Raw genomic sequence first — 18170 nt, 5'->3', positions numbered from 1 at the left:
ATATTCTAACCTAGTCTGTACTATCTCATAGCACAGAGATAGAAAATTGGGATAATATCATCAAACTATTTTAGTGCTTATTAGCTAACAACTTATGTCATGTCTGAAGCATATAATCTTCAGTTTCTAAAACATGTTTTTTCTGATTTGTGTTGTTTGAGGTAGGAATCAAAATCAGTACTTTTTACTTGACCTTGTTTAGATTTAGAGGGCAGTAGCATCTCCACTTCTAGTCTGCTGTAGAATACTGGCAATGTGCCTCTTCACACTCTGACCAACTACTTCTTGTTCTTACTTCATGCCTACTCATCCCTTCCATTAGGGCATATTCCTGCATGCTTATTCAACATTAAAACTTTGTTTGACTTCAGTATCATCTGAGTCTGTAATATCTGGTTTTATGTCTTTTTTTGTCTTCTCTACTAGTTCTTAAACTAAACACCTTAACTGTCTTCTTTTCATATCTTCAGAATGTACCATGTCTTCCACTGTGTGGGTCCTCAGGATACATTTCTACAGTGCATCATGTTTAGGTAAAACTCTAGACTGTTTTATTTATCAAAAATGCTGCTGTACTGTAATTGTGCTTTTTCTCTAATACAGATATAAATTCTGAGATCCTAGTGAAAATCTGGGGTGCAGTTTATACATATAAAAGATCAATAGACTTTGAAAAACATAACTGTGAACTAATTGAAGAAGATTGTGAACGTATAAGTAATGAAATTATTGCACTGCGAGAGGAGTGGTCTCAACTAGAGATTGAAAATGCTGAACTGTAAGATGAGCTATGCAGTTTGAGGTATATTCTCTAAAATGTCCCAATTTTAGAGAAATATTTTAACTGTTTTCATTAGAGCATAAATAGAACATTTGTAGTTTGTCACTAACATTGTAAGTGTTCTGAAAGGGAAGAACTTTTCATATTTGGGTTTTATTATTATTACTTTTGATAGATATCTTTATGTCTTCTAGGGAAACCCCAAATTTGTGATCTTAGGGCCTCAGTTGTTTGATTTTGGGGTGACTGGTTGGGTGCTTCAATTGTTAAGTGGGAGAATTGTTAGCCTTGTAGAATGTGAAAATAATTAAATTACAAATATCATTATTACTATTTTCCATAATTATGTACATATGCGTATATGAGATATATGTATGTGTCCCATGCAATCACACTCTTGATATCTACAGAGAAACCTCATTTTCATGAGGCATCAATTAAAGTTTTAAAAAATATTTTACAATTATGCTATAAAGAATACACTTTCTTAAAAGCTTCTCTAAATATTGAATTATTTTTATTTGAATACAAATTTGAATATATTCTTTAATATTGATTCCTTTAGCTAAAGGATGTAAATCATATTAAAGGACTTGGCTGATATAATTGTTCCAAACAAAATTTATATTAATTTCAAATTTCACCTGTGGAATATGAAACAATAGTTTTCTTAATTAAGACAAATTCTTTTAATATTATACTGCTTTATAGTGAACCAAGAATTTTAAATAAAGTAGTAAAGTATCACCCTTCCATAGAGATAAACTTAGATCTTATTTCATTCTCATATGCACAAGGCAAATATATGATTTCTAAATAGCTTATTCAACATTAATTCACAGAAAAAATTCAAATTTGTATGTTGAGAGACATTTGATACTTTGTAATTGATTACTAAATTTATCAAGTAAATTGTATGATTTATATAATTGATAGAGTAAATTGAAAGAAAATAAAATAGAAATAAAAATTGTAAGAATGCATTTGAGATGATCTGTATGATGTTGGAGTCTAATAATGAACAAAATGCTTGAACATATTTTAACATTCTTTATTCCTTTGTGAAACATCCTTGTGGCTAATTATATTTTATGAAGATTATAGTTTAGTTGTATAAAATTTATAAACTTTAGTGAACAGAATAACTTGAAACCTAATATTTTTATTAATTTTTTTGGTAATTTTAGATAAGATATTGTAATTATTCATTCTCTACCCCACTGGTTCTTCTCAATCTGTGTGTTGTTACTAAGTTATGGGTTAAATGACACTTTCACAGGTGTCACATACGACCCTTAGGAAATATTTACATTACAAAACATATAATACATTGAAAGATATACATTACAATACACAAAATAGCAAAATTACAATCATGAAGTAGAAATAAAAGTAATTTTCTACTCGGGGTCACTACAATAGCAGTAACCATATTAAAGGGTCACAGTATTAGGAAGTTTAGAATTTAGGACCTGCCCAGCCAGAGGCCCATGCTCCTTCCAGTTTGCACCTGTTCCCAGAGCTGAGCCTGTGCTCTGGATTCCCACCCATTCAGGCCCCACCCAGATGCAGGTTGATCCCAAGGAGTTCTGACACATCCAGGATCAGAGAATCCCAGGATCACTGTAGCAGTTATTTATAAAAAGTACTGCACAACCAGGCCTTTGTACCAGTCCTTCCATTTATCCGGTATAGAGTGACCCTCAAACTTGAATAGTTAACCAAATATATTTATGTATAAGAAAGTTCCAATTTCATAATGCCAATTTACAATGATAAAGTTCTGTCCCAATATTTCTAACCTCTCAGCACAGGAGAAACCCATCTGACACCATCTGGATCTGTGCATCCCCTCCTGCACTCCCTCATGCAGCTCCCATGCTCCTTCTCTTTCTAACCCTCCTTTTCTTAGCTCCTCCTCCTCTCTCCCCTGTCATCTCTGGCCTCTCACAGCCTCAATGTGAATGGATAGGAAATATCTTGCATCAAATCACAGGTTTCAAGAAGGCACAGGCTCTGGTCAGAGACAGTGAGGCCAGTTAACACCAGAGATAACCAGATGGCAAGAGGCAAGCACAAGAACATAAGTAACAGAAACCAATACTACTTTGCAACATCAGAACCCAGTTCTTCCACCACATCAAGCCATGGATACCCCAACACACCTGAAAAGCAATATTCAGATCTAAATTCTCATCTCATGAAAATGATAGAAGTCTTGAGAAGGCCATAAATTACTCCCTTAAAGAAATATAAGAGAACACAGGTAAACAAGTAGAAGTCCTTAAAGAGGAAACACATTAATCCCTGAAACAAATACAGGAAAACACAAGCAGATAAAGAAAGTGAACAAAACTGCCTCATACTTTGAGGAACTGCAGTTGTAGGTATTTCCTACCATTTCCCACCATAGATGTGAAAATACTACTGCATGAGAACTGATGTTAATTGACTAGAGAATATTGATTCCACTTTGCTATTTTCATATCAGTGCTTGTGATGCCTCACATAGTCTTATCTGCTACGTTCTGCTTAAGCTGGGAGATCCTGAGTGTAATGTTACATGATCATTCCAGCCAAGCAGTACTAAGAACATAACCTATGCATTATTACAAATGTACAAAATGGCTTGTTCAATGTAATTTGTGAACATACATAATGTAGTGTGATGTGTTCAGGGCCTCAAGCTCCTCATATTCTGCCACTTTCAGTAGTATGGTAAAGGACTCAGTGAAACTTATGTAAACTTAGTGTCACACCACCTAAAGGATGATCAGTTGCAATCATATTAATGCACACCACAGTTATTTTATGTAGCTCACATTGTGATGAGTATTCTTTGAAGGCTTTTATTCAAAGTTGTTCATTTGAGTTGGAAACTTCATGTTCATTTTCAAATGAAAAATTCAACAACACAAATATGACCTTATATGAGCCACAGTACTTAATGTGTGTTTAAACCATAGTAAAATGCATATATAAACAAAAGTCACAACAAAATGGAATTTCCTGCTTATCAGACTTGGCAAATTTATTCAGGGACTGTGCAGTAGTCCTTGACTATGTGTCTTTAAATATCACTGAATTACCTGGATGAAGTGACATGAAGCATTATGGACAATGGCATTCCTACTACAGTTGATGTGACATTAGAGGTGTAGTTTACATAGCCACAGCAACATGCAAATGAAGTGCTGGCTGTGTTCTAATTCAACATCAGCACAATATGCAGGGTAGACATTTTGATTCATAATGAAACAAAAGTTATTTTTCCTGGTTCTTTACAAAAGGTCATTGGGGTTCACAGTGCATGAGACATTCACTTCATCATGTTGGGCAAGTCAATGGAATGGTAAAGCTTTAAAACACTAAAACATGGTGACTATATGAAATTTAAACTATAGCACTCTTCTTTTGACCCCCCCAGAAGCTTGTGGCTATCTGACAATGCAAAATTTGCTTAGTCCAAGTTCAAAGGCCAAATAGATAATCTTAATAGTTTCTACATTACTCATAATGCCATTTTTCTCTGACACTAAAGTCCAATTCCTTTCATAAATTATGAAAATTACATAGGTTTTTATGTCAATTACCTAACATATACCAAAAGATAATAATAGGAAAATATTAATGAATATTATACCAAGTACAGCCTGAACCCAAGCAGGACAAACATAAAAAACATACCCACAGTCTGTGGTACATGGTGGTGCCACATACACTCCACCAGGATTGGGCAGCCCTGCCCCTGCAGTGCCATATAGTACATGTGGTCTGATTTTGGGCCACTTCCATTCATTTACTGGTACTTCCATCACTTAAAATCTTCTATTTCTGACATCTGCAACATCCTATTACTTCTTTGCATCTTGACAATTTAGGTGTTACCTTCACTCCTTTACACATAAACCACTCAGACATTTTGTATATGGACTTTAACAGATTCACATCGTCTTGTCTAACTGGCTTTTCTATGCAATACTGCTTTATCCCACCATTGCCAAGTTATGCTTGCATTTTGACATACACTGCAAGACTATCACCAGAATGGTTACTACTTAGTGATTTTGCATCTTAAGTAACACCCAGGCCTGTGGACACAGGGCAGCCAAACTTCCAGACTCAAATCCCCATCTGGCTTTTAGTAGGAGAGTATAACTGAGGCTGTATTCAAGGTTGAGAGTCACTGCTATCCTAAAGAATGCATTCCCTCTTTGTTTTCATTTTATGCATGTACTTTTGAAGTTTGGGCCTGTCTCAAAGGCAGCCCTGTTAATGCAAAGTACTCTAAGCTGTTTTCAGGGTTGATGAGCCTTCTACTTTGCTAGCCATCTTGTCGAAAGTTTGTCTATTTCCACCAGGATGATGTCACATTTCTAAATAACCTGTATACTTTTCAACTCACTTGGTTGCCCTAAGCAAAGTTAAAACCATGAGCATTAACAATGTGATAGCACAAAGTATAATGACTTCTGGAATATTTCCTCCACTAAATAAACTTACTGACTACTTTTAAATTCCATATCACTGAGATTTTCAGGGATGGATACAGATTATAGGACAGAATCTAATGTGTATGGCCTTGGGCCAACTCTGTAGAAGAGTTCTTTATTCCACCTGCAAGCTCATGATCTGCATTCATGTAAGTGAGTTTTCTGGTCTCATGAACTCATGCAAGAGTGATTCATTAGTCCAGCCTTATTTTGAGCCAAATGTAAACCACAGTTCCCACGTTTTCCAAATGCCCACTATTCAAGTCTCCAAAGTCTAAGAAACACATTGGCAGTATCATTAAAGAAGTGATTAAATGACTCCATTTCCTTTTTAATCACTTCCCTCACTATGGAGGTGATCGCTCAGAAGTCAGCTTGATAGAGAAAAATATATCGGCTCAGCATTTCAGAGAATCTCTAGTCTATCATGTCAGGAAAGACCTGAGGGCAGTGTTTTGTTTTTGCAACAGGAACACAGGGCACAGTCTACCTAGTGCTTCTTTTAGTTGCATGAGGTACTTTATGAACACGTAAACTGCGTCATGACCTTGGGACATGAGGGTCACTCACAGAGGTCTATAATGTAAACACTGTGCTGAATAGCTCTAGTGTTTTCAAGGAAAGAATGAAGAAAGAGAAATTGCATCATTCATAGTAATTACACACTTTTGAAATCAGGAAACATTCTGGTCTTAGTTACTTAAAATTCATAGTTTGTTGGTGGGTGGTACTCAATGTGTGTATGCTTTGTATGTGTGAAAGTTTGATATGCGCTAAGACAAAAAAAGAAAATGCATATTTCTTCAAATTACATCTAAAGTTTATAGAGACAAAGGGGCACAGAGAGAGTGATAGTTTCCAAATCACTATCTTTCAAATTTTTCAGAATTTGTGTAATCATTTGAATGTTTCTTCAGAAACTAATTTGGTATTTTTCAATGTGGCCAGTTATGCATAATCATTTTAAAACATATTTTTAGGGCCACCCTTGAAAATTTAGAATTAAATGATGCAGCAAGCCTCCAAGCAGAGGAGAATGAAGAGCTTTCAAGAACCCCGGTAAGTATAGACTTATGAAGTCCATTGTGTTTTAATTCTCTAATACTTGAAAGAAATTTTCCTGTGTTCAGAAGCAGCACATAACCACATTTTAGGAGAGTCAGATATTATCCCTGTTCAAATATTTGATAGCTTCACATTGTTACTATTTGTTAGTAATTATAGGAGTCAGGTTAATTGTCTGCCCATGAGGTAGTGCAGTAGTAGGTTCTCCACTAAGGATAGGATATATTTAGTCACAGGTTCTTGGCTCAGACAACAGTTCAAGGTATGGGTTTAACATATAAAAGGGGCCTTACATCCAATTAGAAAACAGTAGATTAAGAGTCTTTTTTACCACCAGCGATGGCTGGCAATGGTAGTCATAGTTGCAGGCAGCAGGGTTCATATCGACATATGTGTTGATTTCTTTTCTCCTCTAGCAGCTTCTAGCACTATGAAAGTTAGCTAATGGGAATAATGTTTCCAGGTTATATTGTAGATTCCCACATGTTATAGCTCAAGGAGTGAGGTCTCCAGGAATAATTTCTTTCCATCAGGTTTTAGAGGGTAACCAAGAGCATTAGGAAGTACCTGAATATTTGGGGTTTCGTATGACCTCGCTTGTCAAAAACTGTAGAAGAAGAAAACCATTCCTGGGATAGCATTTATTACCACTGTGGTATTGAATAGGGCCAGCATCACCCCATTGTAGAAATGCTTTTTTCACTCATTTTATACATGTGTATATGAATATTCTTTAGAAAGCTTCTATAGCATCAGGTCTCCATATGACATTTTGAAAGATCTTTAGTATTTGTTATTCTTTTATTTTTATATTATTTTATTTATTTGCATTTCAAATGTTATTCCTCTTCCTGGGAGCCCCTCCACAAACACCCCACCTTCCCCCCCTACCTTTTTAACCTCTAATTGTGCTCCCAGACCAACTCATCCATTCCTACATCATCCCTTTAGCATCTTGCTTCTCTAGGGCATCAAACATTCACAAGAACAAGCACATCCCCTCCCCCTGAGGCCAGACAAGGCAATCCTGTAGCAGGGACCATGGACCAACCCTTGTATGCTCTTTGGTTGGTTGCTTAGTTGTTGGGAGCTCTGAGGTGTCCAGTTATTGGATACTGTTATTTATCCTATGGGGTTGCAATACCTTTTACCTCCATCAGTCCTTCCCCTCACTCTTTCCATAGGGTCCCCATGCCCAGTCCAATGGTTTGGTGTAAGTATTTGTATCTGTCTCAGTCAGGTGTTGGTAGAGCTTCTCAGAGTACACCCATGCCAGGCTTCTTCCACATCTTGGTTTCAGCAACAGAGTTAGGGATTTGACATCTGTATATGGTATAAATCCCAAGTTGAGGTGGTCTCTGCATGGCCTTTACTTCAGTCTCTGCTCCAGTGTTGTCCCTGCATTTCCATTAGACAGGAACAATCCTGGGACCATATTTTGAGATGGGTAGATTGCCAAATCCCTCAACTCGGGACATGTCTATCTACTGGAGGTGGTCTCTTCAGGTTCCATTTCCACGCTGTTGGTCATTTTGACTAAAGACCTCCCCATTAGGACCGGGGACCCTCTCACATCCTTGGTGTTTTTATTTTCTATGAGAAATGAAAGAGAAAGGAGACAAGCCTAAAGAGACTTGAGGTGGGAAGTCCAGGCTAGTAGTGTGAATTGGCTTGAACTCATATTTGTAGTCACTCAGTGCCAGTTGTGGACAGGATACCTGAGTGATGCATATTCTGCCAGAGAAAGGCATGGCTTCTGACTTCACCAGCAGGTGCTATTAGGGCTGAGTTAGATGAGAACATGTCTTGATGAAATGAATAATGTACCAAGAAGAGAGTTGGCAAAGCCATTTTGTGTGTGTGTGTGTGTGTGTGTGTGTGTGTGTCTTAGGCTTTCTATTGCTGGGAACAGATTCCATGATATAAAGGACAAAATTGATTTGTGACTAGCTTACAGGTTCAGAGGTCCAGTACAATACCAAGACAGGAAGCATTTTAGTTTTTAGGCAGGCATAGTGCTGGAGAATGAACTAAGAGTTCTCCATCATGATCCAACCTCTGTCAATAGATTGGCATTCTCAGGAAGGTAGGAGAAAGCACTCTTCAGAAATGGGTGGAACTTCAAAGCCCACTGCCACAGTGGGGTACTTCCTACAACAATGCCACACCTACTCTCAGCAGGCCTTATCTCTTAAGAGTGTCTCTTCCCAAGAACCATGCATATCCCAACCATCACACTGTGAGTAAAGAACATCCTCCCCAAAGGTCCTCTAATGTCAGGAATAGAGTGAGTTACTGAGGGGAAACAAGGGCTTGACCAGACCAGCAGAGCAAGTTTGCCATTCAAGAGAGTCATAGGATTCTTAGCCCCAAGTAGCATAGGGATGGGAATATGAATATTCTTTCTGCTGAGGGAGAGAGGCTATTCATGTATGTCCACAGATGATGAGGTGAAAAAGACAGATGGAAAGGTAAGAACACAGCAAAGTGAGAAGACGAGTTCTGCCTGTGACTCCTCTTAAGTGAGTGTCATAAGTCCTGGGAAGGTGAGTGTTGGAAGTTTGAAATATCTTCTTTTGATAATTATTGGTGGCATTGAGTTCTTCAATGTGCATGGTAATGGTCTTGGAGACTTGGTAGGGTTGGAATACCAAAGGAAAGAGGAGTAATTATGACCATTAATTATAGTAGTTGTTACTATTGAAGGGTGTACTGAGGAAGTATGAGAGTTAGGGAACGGAAGACAGAGTTCAGACTGGTACTGGCCATATCTTGGGTCATGGAAGAGTTCTATTAGAGACTCATAAGATCCTCCCAGGGACTGACTTCTACAGGTTAAAGTTAGGAATGGAATATTTACCTAGGGAAGAAATATAGAATTCTGGAACCACAGGATAGATTTCAGAGTACATGTGTGGTCTCTATTTATGATAGTATGATGGAATGTTACTGTGGCAAGCATGGAAGATGACATTTCTAATAGCAGAAAATGGTGAGTCCTGAGGGAGAGAGGGTTAGAGTGGGAAGAGTGGGGACTTCAACCTTGGAGGTGCTCTCAGAATAATAGACTGCAGGTGTATAGTAGACAGTAGAGAAACAAGGAGACTGTTACTGAGGAAGAGCCAGAAGAAGATTCCCAGAAAGAGGGCTACATTAGTGATCTAGGAAAAAAAACCTTCCCATGTTTAACAAATAATATTCATAAATTTATATATCAGAACAATGTCACAATGAAAATGTCACATAGCTGAGGTCTTCTATAAAGTGTTATCTGGGGGCCAATGAGATGACTAAGTATGTAAGAGCACTTGCTGCTGTTGCAGAAACCTGGGTTAAGGTCCCAGCATCCATGTGTCAATGCCTAGTTTTTGGAACTCTAGCTCTTTTGGAAACTGGTAACATTTCCTCCTCAGATCTGGCAATAGGTAGGCCTAAGCCTACAAAAAATACAATCTTGCCAAACACCCAAATCCATAAGACAATTTTAAAAATTATTATTTTGAAATCTATGCTCACATGTATCAATTTCAGAAAATATGTTCTGAATTATCTAAGAATATTATGCTTGGTAAATAATATTTCTAAGAAAGAAAAGTGGATCTTTACAGTTAAAATTGTATTCATATATTTTTTTCAACATCTGAAAAGGTTCAAGAAGAACAGTTTAAGTTGTACCTGTCACTGACACAGAGTTTGCATGAAATGAGAAGGAGAAATAGGGAACTAGAAGAAGAAATAGACAGGTATGGCATTTATTTATCAAAGCATTCACCCACAACTAAAGAGTGATTTTACCAAAACCTAAATATAAATTCCTATCTTGTCTACAAGTTTATAATAAAACAAATAGTTCTATTTTTAAACTCATATAAGAAACCTCCAACACAATTTCAAATTTTGGAAGAACAGTATTAATTACTAACATCTGTGATGATTTTGACCATAATAAGTGACAGTGAAAGCATTCTCTGATGTCAACTGTAATCTTCCTAATATATTTTCAATTTCTACTTTGAAATATGCTTTATTTTTTTCCTCCTACATTTCATATATTAATACCCATATCTTGTTTGTGTGCTTGTTATAAAAGATCAAAATTTACATGGATAAAATTGGGTTTTCTTCTACTTTTAAATATTTAACCATGATATGTTATTCATGTGGACTCATAAAAAGATATACTAATATTCCATGATCATAATCCATATACACATGAAATATAAACATTTTCAAACCTGAGTTTCCTTTAAGAAATTTACATGTATGTATATATAAACTAACATACAGATTGATGTCTTATATTTTATATAGGTATTGTTCTATAGTATCAAACAGAGCTCAAAATCCAAAAATATTTAATTTTCATTTAAGGCCACTGACATGTCTTTTTATTTTAAGGCATCTATAAATTATATGTAATCATTAATTGTGCTGGTTGATTTTGTCAACTTGACACAATCCAGACATATCTGAGAAGCAAGAACCACAATTGAGAAAATGCCTCTATGAAGAATTGCTTATAAGAAACATGTGCAGATATTTTCTTAATGACCATGGAATGTGGGGTAACAGGATCATTGTGTATAGGTTCCATCCCTGGCAGATGATTCTGGGGTGTAGGAGAAATCAGGTCAGGCAAAATATGAGCGGCAATCCATTAAGCAGCCTTCCTCTCTGGCCTCTGTGCCGCCTAGTTTTGTGAACCAAGTTATATTCATCTAAGAGAAGGGAGCCTCAATTGATAACTAATGTATTGCTGAATAACTATAATACTCTATTACTTTTTGGAACATTGTCAAATGCCTCTGCATGCATAGCACAGGTGCATTCTAAGTTTACAACTTTTTGACATCCTGAATACAGAATCTTCAGGCTTAGAATGCCTCTCTCTCTCTATCTCTCTCCCTCCCTCCCTCGATTCCTTCCCCTCCCCCCTCTCTCCTCTTTCCCTTGCTTCATCTCCCTCCCTTGCTGCCATGCTCCAGCCCTTTCTGTTTCTATTTGAATGAGTACACAGAATGATAACTTTCAGACTTGCAATGCATGAAAGATGTCATTATTCTATCACCTGAAATAAAATAATACAAAATTTCTCGTAACTTTTGAGTCTCCCAACATGGCTGGCCTCTTTTGTTTTTATTTTTTATTTTAATTTTGATTTCTCTAAAGTGTGACTAGTGTTTTCCTGTGATTTAACATTCTGCATATGATATTGCATCTTCTGCATTTTGTGAAAACCACATTAGGAGGTTCTCTAGATTTCTTCTTAAAAGGTTGCATTAGTTACACATCTGGTGCAATGATAAATTCAATGACCAAAGAAAACTTAAGGAATAAACGGGCTGTGTTTACAGAGGGACAGATTCCACAGTAGTTGGGAAAGCAGCAAGCCTCTGCCTCCTGACGTTTCCATAACCTGCCCAAGCATCATCAGTAACTGGAGCCCAAGTGTTCAAACAGTTCTCCTACAAAGGGCCATAGAATCTTTTCAAGTCTTTCCCCATATTTCTATATTTGATCCCCTATGTCTTAACGCACTGATTGTCCTCTTTTCTTTTCCCAATTATCCTTCAAAGGCTTTATTTGTCATCATTCTAAATTTTAATTTTTGATTGGAATTCAACCAAGGTACTTACACACACCACACATACTTGGTACTATTATGTGGAATGAATCGTTGTTTATTTGCATGTGTTTGTGTGTCTTGAACATATGTATTCATTTGTGTGTATACATGATTTAAGCCTCTTCCCCATCCAGAGGTAATTAAGAAAATGTTCCCACAGGCATGTCTCTAGAATGGTATAATCAATAATTTTGTCAGTAAAGTTTCTTTCTTTTCAAATTAAACTTGTGTCTGTCAAGTTGATAATAATAAAGAACACCAACAAAACAAAACAAAACAAAACAAAGTTAACCAACAGAATAATAGTATCTAATTTCAGTTACCAGCATCTACCTTCAAGTAGCCTCTAACTCCCTGTAACAACAACTTCTGAAGTATCAGTACATGTACCTATGAGGATACTTGCATTCCTGTGTACGTATACACAGTGAGACAAAATCCACACATGCACACAAACACACAAACACACACTCACACACACACACACACACACACACACATACACATATACAAACAATCCTGAAAATTAAAAACAAAATTATAAGTAAATCATTTATTTTGATATATGAAAATATATGTTGACATATGATATTTATAACAATTCAGTTCCTGATTTCAATATTAATACTTTATTTACCATTTTTATTTCAACCATTTTATTTTATTTTTTCGAACTTTTTATTTTCAATTTTCTTTGTTTACATTCAAAATGATTTTCCTTTCCAGGTTCCCCCCTCTTCATAACTTCCCTAAGCCTTCTTCCCTCTGCCCATTCTCCTATCACCCCCTCCTACTTCTCTGTCCTGGTATTTATTTTAAAATTCAAAAATTAAAATTATTTCAATCTCATACTTTTAAAATAGTCACAGAATCACACTTTTGATTATTATTAATTTTGCTTTAGTATTATAAACCATATTACTATTTATAATGTATTAAATGATTATAATTTAAAATCTTCAGTTACTAACCAGGCTTATTCTTATATCTGCAATGCAAATACTTGTAAAATACAGTCTGGAAGATCCAATGTTTAAAGCCAGATTTCATAAAAAACAACACAAATATACAAACATACAATGGTGATAATAGTTTACTTAATTGTTTTGCATATTTGTCTAGGTATATGGATCTGTGCACAATGATGGAGGAGGACTCAGATGCACATCAAAATGGAGAGTTTTCAGGTTATAATGCTTCAAGTACAAGTCACTGCGAAGAGGATATGGTACTGAAACTAAGAGAGAAGGTGAATTTAAATTAATTTTTCAAATAAAAATTGCATCTAATTTAGTACAATGTAAATATAAAGAGTTTGCAAATTTTTGAAAACTTGAGCTCATATTCAAAAGAACTTTCCTTTTAGATTGAAAATGTGTCATATTTGTGTCTTGAAATTTCTATGCTGTTCTAAACCCATTTGGCATGTATGCCCCTGCCTAAATTTGAGTCACAGGAACCACGTCCCAGACTCTATATGTTCAGGAAAAACAATTTCATGTTAGTTTCCTCTATTGAACACAGTGTGGTTCAGGCTGGATTTTATTGATCATAATTCAAGAAAAAAATTTAAACTCATATGAAGATGTTATTGTGTATACCTTTAAACTTCAGAGATTTGAAGTACTTTATCAAAGATAAGTAATTGTTTAAATAATAGCTGAAATCATTAACTTTCAAAAGTAGTTTGTATGTTTGAAAAAAATTCAGTCTAGAAGGAAATGAGATGGAGTTCTCCATAGAAGGAAGCAAGGAGAAGTAAACATTAGAAACTTTGAAAAAGAGAAAATGCATCCAATTTTTAAAATTAAAATAAAAGCTTGTATTTTCTTCGTTTCTTGGAAGGGATATATTTTTTTTTCTTCATTTCTTGAAAGGGGCATATACTTTAGCTTTATTTTTCTCATTTTTCTATTTTTTTTGTTCATTTCACATGGGACTTCTAGTTAAATTCCTTTTATTTTCTGTGAGGAAGAAATGTCTGTAGTTACTGACATGATGATTTGACAATCGTTCCAATATTAAATTAGTTAAAAGACATATGAGAACCTCACTTATGCACCTAATAATGTTTAGAGAGTTTTCCTGATCTGAAAACAGCTTATGGCTTCTCTCTCTCTCTCTCTCTCTCTCTCTCTCTCTCTCTCTCTCTCTCTCTCTCTCTCTCCCTCTCTCTCCATATGTGTGTGTGTGTGTGTTATATTTGTTGTATATATGAGTTTGTGTTGTTTGTTTGATTTGGTTGGATTTTTTAAATTTAAGTTTATCAATAATTCATTAATGTGTGAAGTGGAAAACCAGGTGTAAAGCCTGGGTTCATGCTGAAATTGTTGAAATTCATGGTGAATCCATGCCAAAATTCATGTTGAATTCAATTGGAATCATGCTGAAATTGCTATTAGTGTTATGTTAACCTTTTTTCTGCCTACTGCATTACTAGACAATATTAATTGTTTTCACTAAGCTTGAAAGTATGGAAACAAAACTACAACAAGAATTAATCCGCTGCCAATGCAAGGAAGATGAAAATAATCTTTGGGAGCAGAAAATAGCAGAAAGGAAAGCAGCCCGGGAGAACCGTGAAGCGGAAGAGGGTAGAATAAAGCAGCTTGAAGAGAAAATACTCAGCCTCAAAGCCGATATGGACAAGAACATGGTAGAGCGAAGTGAGGTAGAAAATCATAAGAAAGCCATTGAAGAGCAAGCTAGGAGTCAACTCATGGAAAAAATAAACCAAGAGAACCAAGTCTTACGGGTAACTATAGTCATTTGTCCTGTGCTGTAATTCACTCCACCTCAAAATTCATATTCAATTATATTTTTTGTATGATTGTGTGTGTTTCTTCTGTGTTTCACAGCAGTTTCTTTTGTTGATTTCTGGAAAAAGAAGCCATACCCTTCTATTGATAATCCTGTTACTTTTGACATTAATGCTAAAAGAATTCATCTTTCAGAATTCCAGTTTTCAATAGGAAATGTTGTGATTTATGAGACAGATTGAAACATGGTGGGAAAGAAAATCATTGTGATGTGGATATGATAATGTACTTCGGTTGTTTATAAGTTCCATGGCTTACTCTGAAATTATATTATTAATTTTTGAATTGTTATATGAATACCTCAGGGATGAGACTGTAGTCCTATGGTTGTATATCTCTTTGTCATCCACAAGTCCCTGGGTTCTGACTACAGCACCACAGAAAGAAATTATTAAAACAATTCTGCTTAAATCCACTGGAAGTTGTTGATAAAGAATTTGAACTCCAACTCCTTTCTCTTTCATTTAACACATTCTCTGCCTTGTGGAGCCAAATGCAGAGAAAATTACACAATAATTTGTTGGATGATTAGGTTTTAAATAAGTGTTTCCTTTATTTGGAATATATACATTGATATTTGTAATTTAAACAGAATCTTTCTGTGAGTTGAAGTTATTTATTTAATTTCATCTTGGTAATTTCATCATGAATACAAGATTTTGATAACACCAACCACTCCTCCTAATACATTTGAAATCTCCTTGGTTGTCCTCCTTTAAAATGTTTCTTTTTAATATTCTTAAGGAACTAGCTGCCTCTGAACAACAGAAAGATCAGGAAAGACAGGATTACATCATGCCACTGGAGCATAGATATAAGGAAATTGAACTTGAGATTGTGGAAACAAAATCTTGTGCAATTTCTGTGAAAGCACAACGGCGAACATTTGAAGAAAAATATAGAGCAAAATTGCAACTTGGAGAACGATTGAAATATGAACTTGAAAAGTAAGTCAGACTTTGGAAACCTAGTAAGCCAGTGCACTGAATTTAAACTCTAGTGAAATGACTCATGTGGCTATTAGAGCCTGAAAGAACATTACCTTCCCGAAATAATATCCATACGTGTACTTCCCTTTAAAACACTTGTGTAGGACAGATAGCATTCCTCCACAGCTGTTGTAGGTTGGATGCAACTTTCGTCCTGTCATTATTATTATTATTTTATTTAATATATTCTTCATTTACATTTCAAATGAACCGTTTCCTGGTTCCCCCCCCCCGAAAACCCCCAACCCATACTTCCCCCCTCTGCCTCCAAGAATATGACCTTACACCCAACCCACTCCCACCACCACACCCCATCCATTTCCCCTTACTGGGGCATCTATTGAGCCTTCACAGGACAAAGGCCCGCTTTCCCCACAGATGCCCAATAAGGTATTCCTCTGCCACTCCTTTGGCTGGAGCCATGTGTACCCTTTGGTTGATGGCTTAGTCCCTGGGAGCCCTGAGGCAACTCTTTGGCTGACATCATCAGTCTTCCTATAGGGCTGCAAACCCCTTCAGCTCCTCCAGTCTGCCCTCCAACTCCTCCATTGGGGACCACGTGCTCAGTCCAATGATTACCATTAGCACCTTCCTCTGTATTTGTAAGGCTCTGGCAGGGCCTCTCCAGAAACAACCATAACACTCTCCTTTCAGTATGCTCTTCTTTTCATCCATAATAGTTTTGGGGTTTGATGACTGTTTATAGGATGAATCCTGAGGTAGGACAGTCTCTGGGTGGCCTTTCCTTCATTCTCTGCTCCACACTTTGTCTCCATAATTGCTCCTGTGAGTATTTTGTTCCCTTTCTCAGAGGAACCAAAGCACCCCCACTTTTGGTCTTCCTTCTTGAGCTTCCTGTGGTCTGTGAATTGTAACTTGTTTATTTTGAGATTTTGGGCTAATATACTCTTATCAATGAGTGCATACCATGTGTCTTCTTTTGTGATTGGGTTATCTCACTCAGGATGACACTTTCTAGTTCCATCCATTTCCCTAAGTATTTCATGAATTTATTGTTTTTAATTGCTGAATAGTACTTCATTGTGTCTATATGCCACAATGTCTGTATCCATTCTTCTGTTGAAGGACATCTGGGTTCTTTCCAGCTTCTGCCTATTATAAATAAGGCTGCTATGGACATAGTGGAACATGTATCTTTATTATATGTTGGAAGAGGATGTATCTTTATTATATGTTGGAAAGCAAGGTCCTCATGTAATACTATGTCTAATTTTCTGAGGAACCACCAAACTGATTTCCAGAGTGGTTTTACCAGCTTGCAATCCCACTAGCAATGAAGAAGTGTTCCTCTTTCTCCACATCCTCTCCAGCATCTGCTGGCCCCAGGAGTTTTCATCTTAGCCATTCTGACTGGAGTGAGGTGGACTCTCAGGGTTCTTTTGATTTGCATTTCCCTGATGACAGAGTATGATGAACATTTCTTTAGAGCCATTCGAGTTTTCTCAGTTGAGATTTCTCTACTTAGCTCTGTACCCATTTTAGTAGAGTTATTTGACTCCCTAGAGTCTAACTTCTTGAGTTCTTTGTATATATTGGATATTAACCCTGTCCAAGATGTAGGAATGGTAAAGATCTTTTCCCAATCTGTTGGTTGCCATTTTGTCCTATTGACAGTGTCCTTTGCCTTACATAAGGTTTGTGGTTTTATGAGATCCCATTTGTTGATTCTTGTTCTTAGAGCATAAGCCATTGGTGGTCTATTCAGGAAAATTTCCCCTGTGCCCATGTTTTTAAGGTTCTTCCCCACTTTCTCCTCTATAAGCTTCAGTGTATCTTGTTTTTTTTTTTTTTGTATTTATTTATTTATTTTATTTTTTATTCGATATATTTTTTATTTACATTTCAAATGTTTTCTGCTTTTCTGGACCTCCACTCCCCGAAAGTCCCATAAGTCCCCTTCCTTCCCCCTGTTCTCCCACCCACCCCTTCCCACTTCCCGGTTCTGGTTTTTCCCTATACTGCTTCACTGAGTCTTTCCAGAACATGGGGCCACTCCTCCATTCTTCTTGTACTTCATTTGATATGTGTATTATCTTTTGGGTATTCCCGTTTTCTAGGTTAATATCCACTTATTAGTGAGTGCATACCATGATTGATCTTTTGAGACTGGGTTACCTCACTTAGTATGATGTTCTTCAGCTCCATCCATTTGCCTAAGAATTTCATGAATTCATTGTTTCTAATGGCTGAATAGTACTCCATTGTGTATATATACAACATTTTTTGCATCCATTCTTCTGTTGAGGGATACCTGGGTTCTTTCCAGCTTCTGGCTATTATAAATAGGGCTGCTATTAACATAGTGGAGCATGTATCCTTTTTTCATGCTGGGGAATCCTCTGGGTATATGCCCAGTGTGAAGAGCCTTGATCCACT

The 18170-nt window shown here is 36.4% G+C and overlaps 4 protein-coding genes across 5 annotated transcripts in view; 2 read left to right on the top strand and 2 right to left on the bottom strand.

The window, feature by feature from the left end:
* The window catches only part of LOC127665124 (uncharacterized), a 565077-nt gene that overhangs the window by 163850 nt on the left and 383057 nt on the right, over nucleotides 1-18170 (bottom strand). The window lies entirely within an intron of this gene.
* Nucleotides 1-18170, bottom strand: part of LOC127665123 (ankyrin repeat domain-containing protein 26-like) — a 484272-nt gene that overhangs the window by 144957 nt on the left and 321145 nt on the right. The window lies entirely within an intron of this gene.
* LOC127665122 (ankyrin repeat domain-containing protein 26-like) overlaps nucleotides 1-18170 on the top strand; it is a 922395-nt gene that overhangs the window by 800616 nt on the left and 103609 nt on the right. The gene's annotated exons all lie outside the window — the stretch shown is intronic.
* LOC127665133 (ankyrin repeat domain-containing protein 26-like) overlaps nucleotides 1-18170 on the top strand; it is a 35532-nt gene that overhangs the window by 4067 nt on the left and 13295 nt on the right. The window contains exons 2-6 of the mRNA XM_052157571.1: nucleotides 604-802; nucleotides 6255-6333; nucleotides 13088-13214; nucleotides 14430-14720; nucleotides 15529-15731. Coding sequence (XP_052013531.1) covers nucleotides 6281-6333; nucleotides 13088-13214; nucleotides 14430-14720; nucleotides 15529-15731 — 674 coding nt within the window. The 5' untranslated portion in view covers nucleotides 604-802; nucleotides 6255-6280. The remainder of the gene's footprint in view (nucleotides 1-603; nucleotides 803-6254; nucleotides 6334-13087; nucleotides 13215-14429; nucleotides 14721-15528; nucleotides 15732-18170) is intronic.

This window comes from Apodemus sylvaticus, chromosome 14, assembly GCF_947179515.1.
Source record: "Apodemus sylvaticus chromosome 14, mApoSyl1.1, whole genome shotgun sequence".
NCBI lineage: Eukaryota > Metazoa > Chordata > Mammalia > Rodentia > Muridae > Apodemus > Apodemus sylvaticus.
This window is presented reverse-complemented; position numbering and strand designations above follow the sequence as displayed.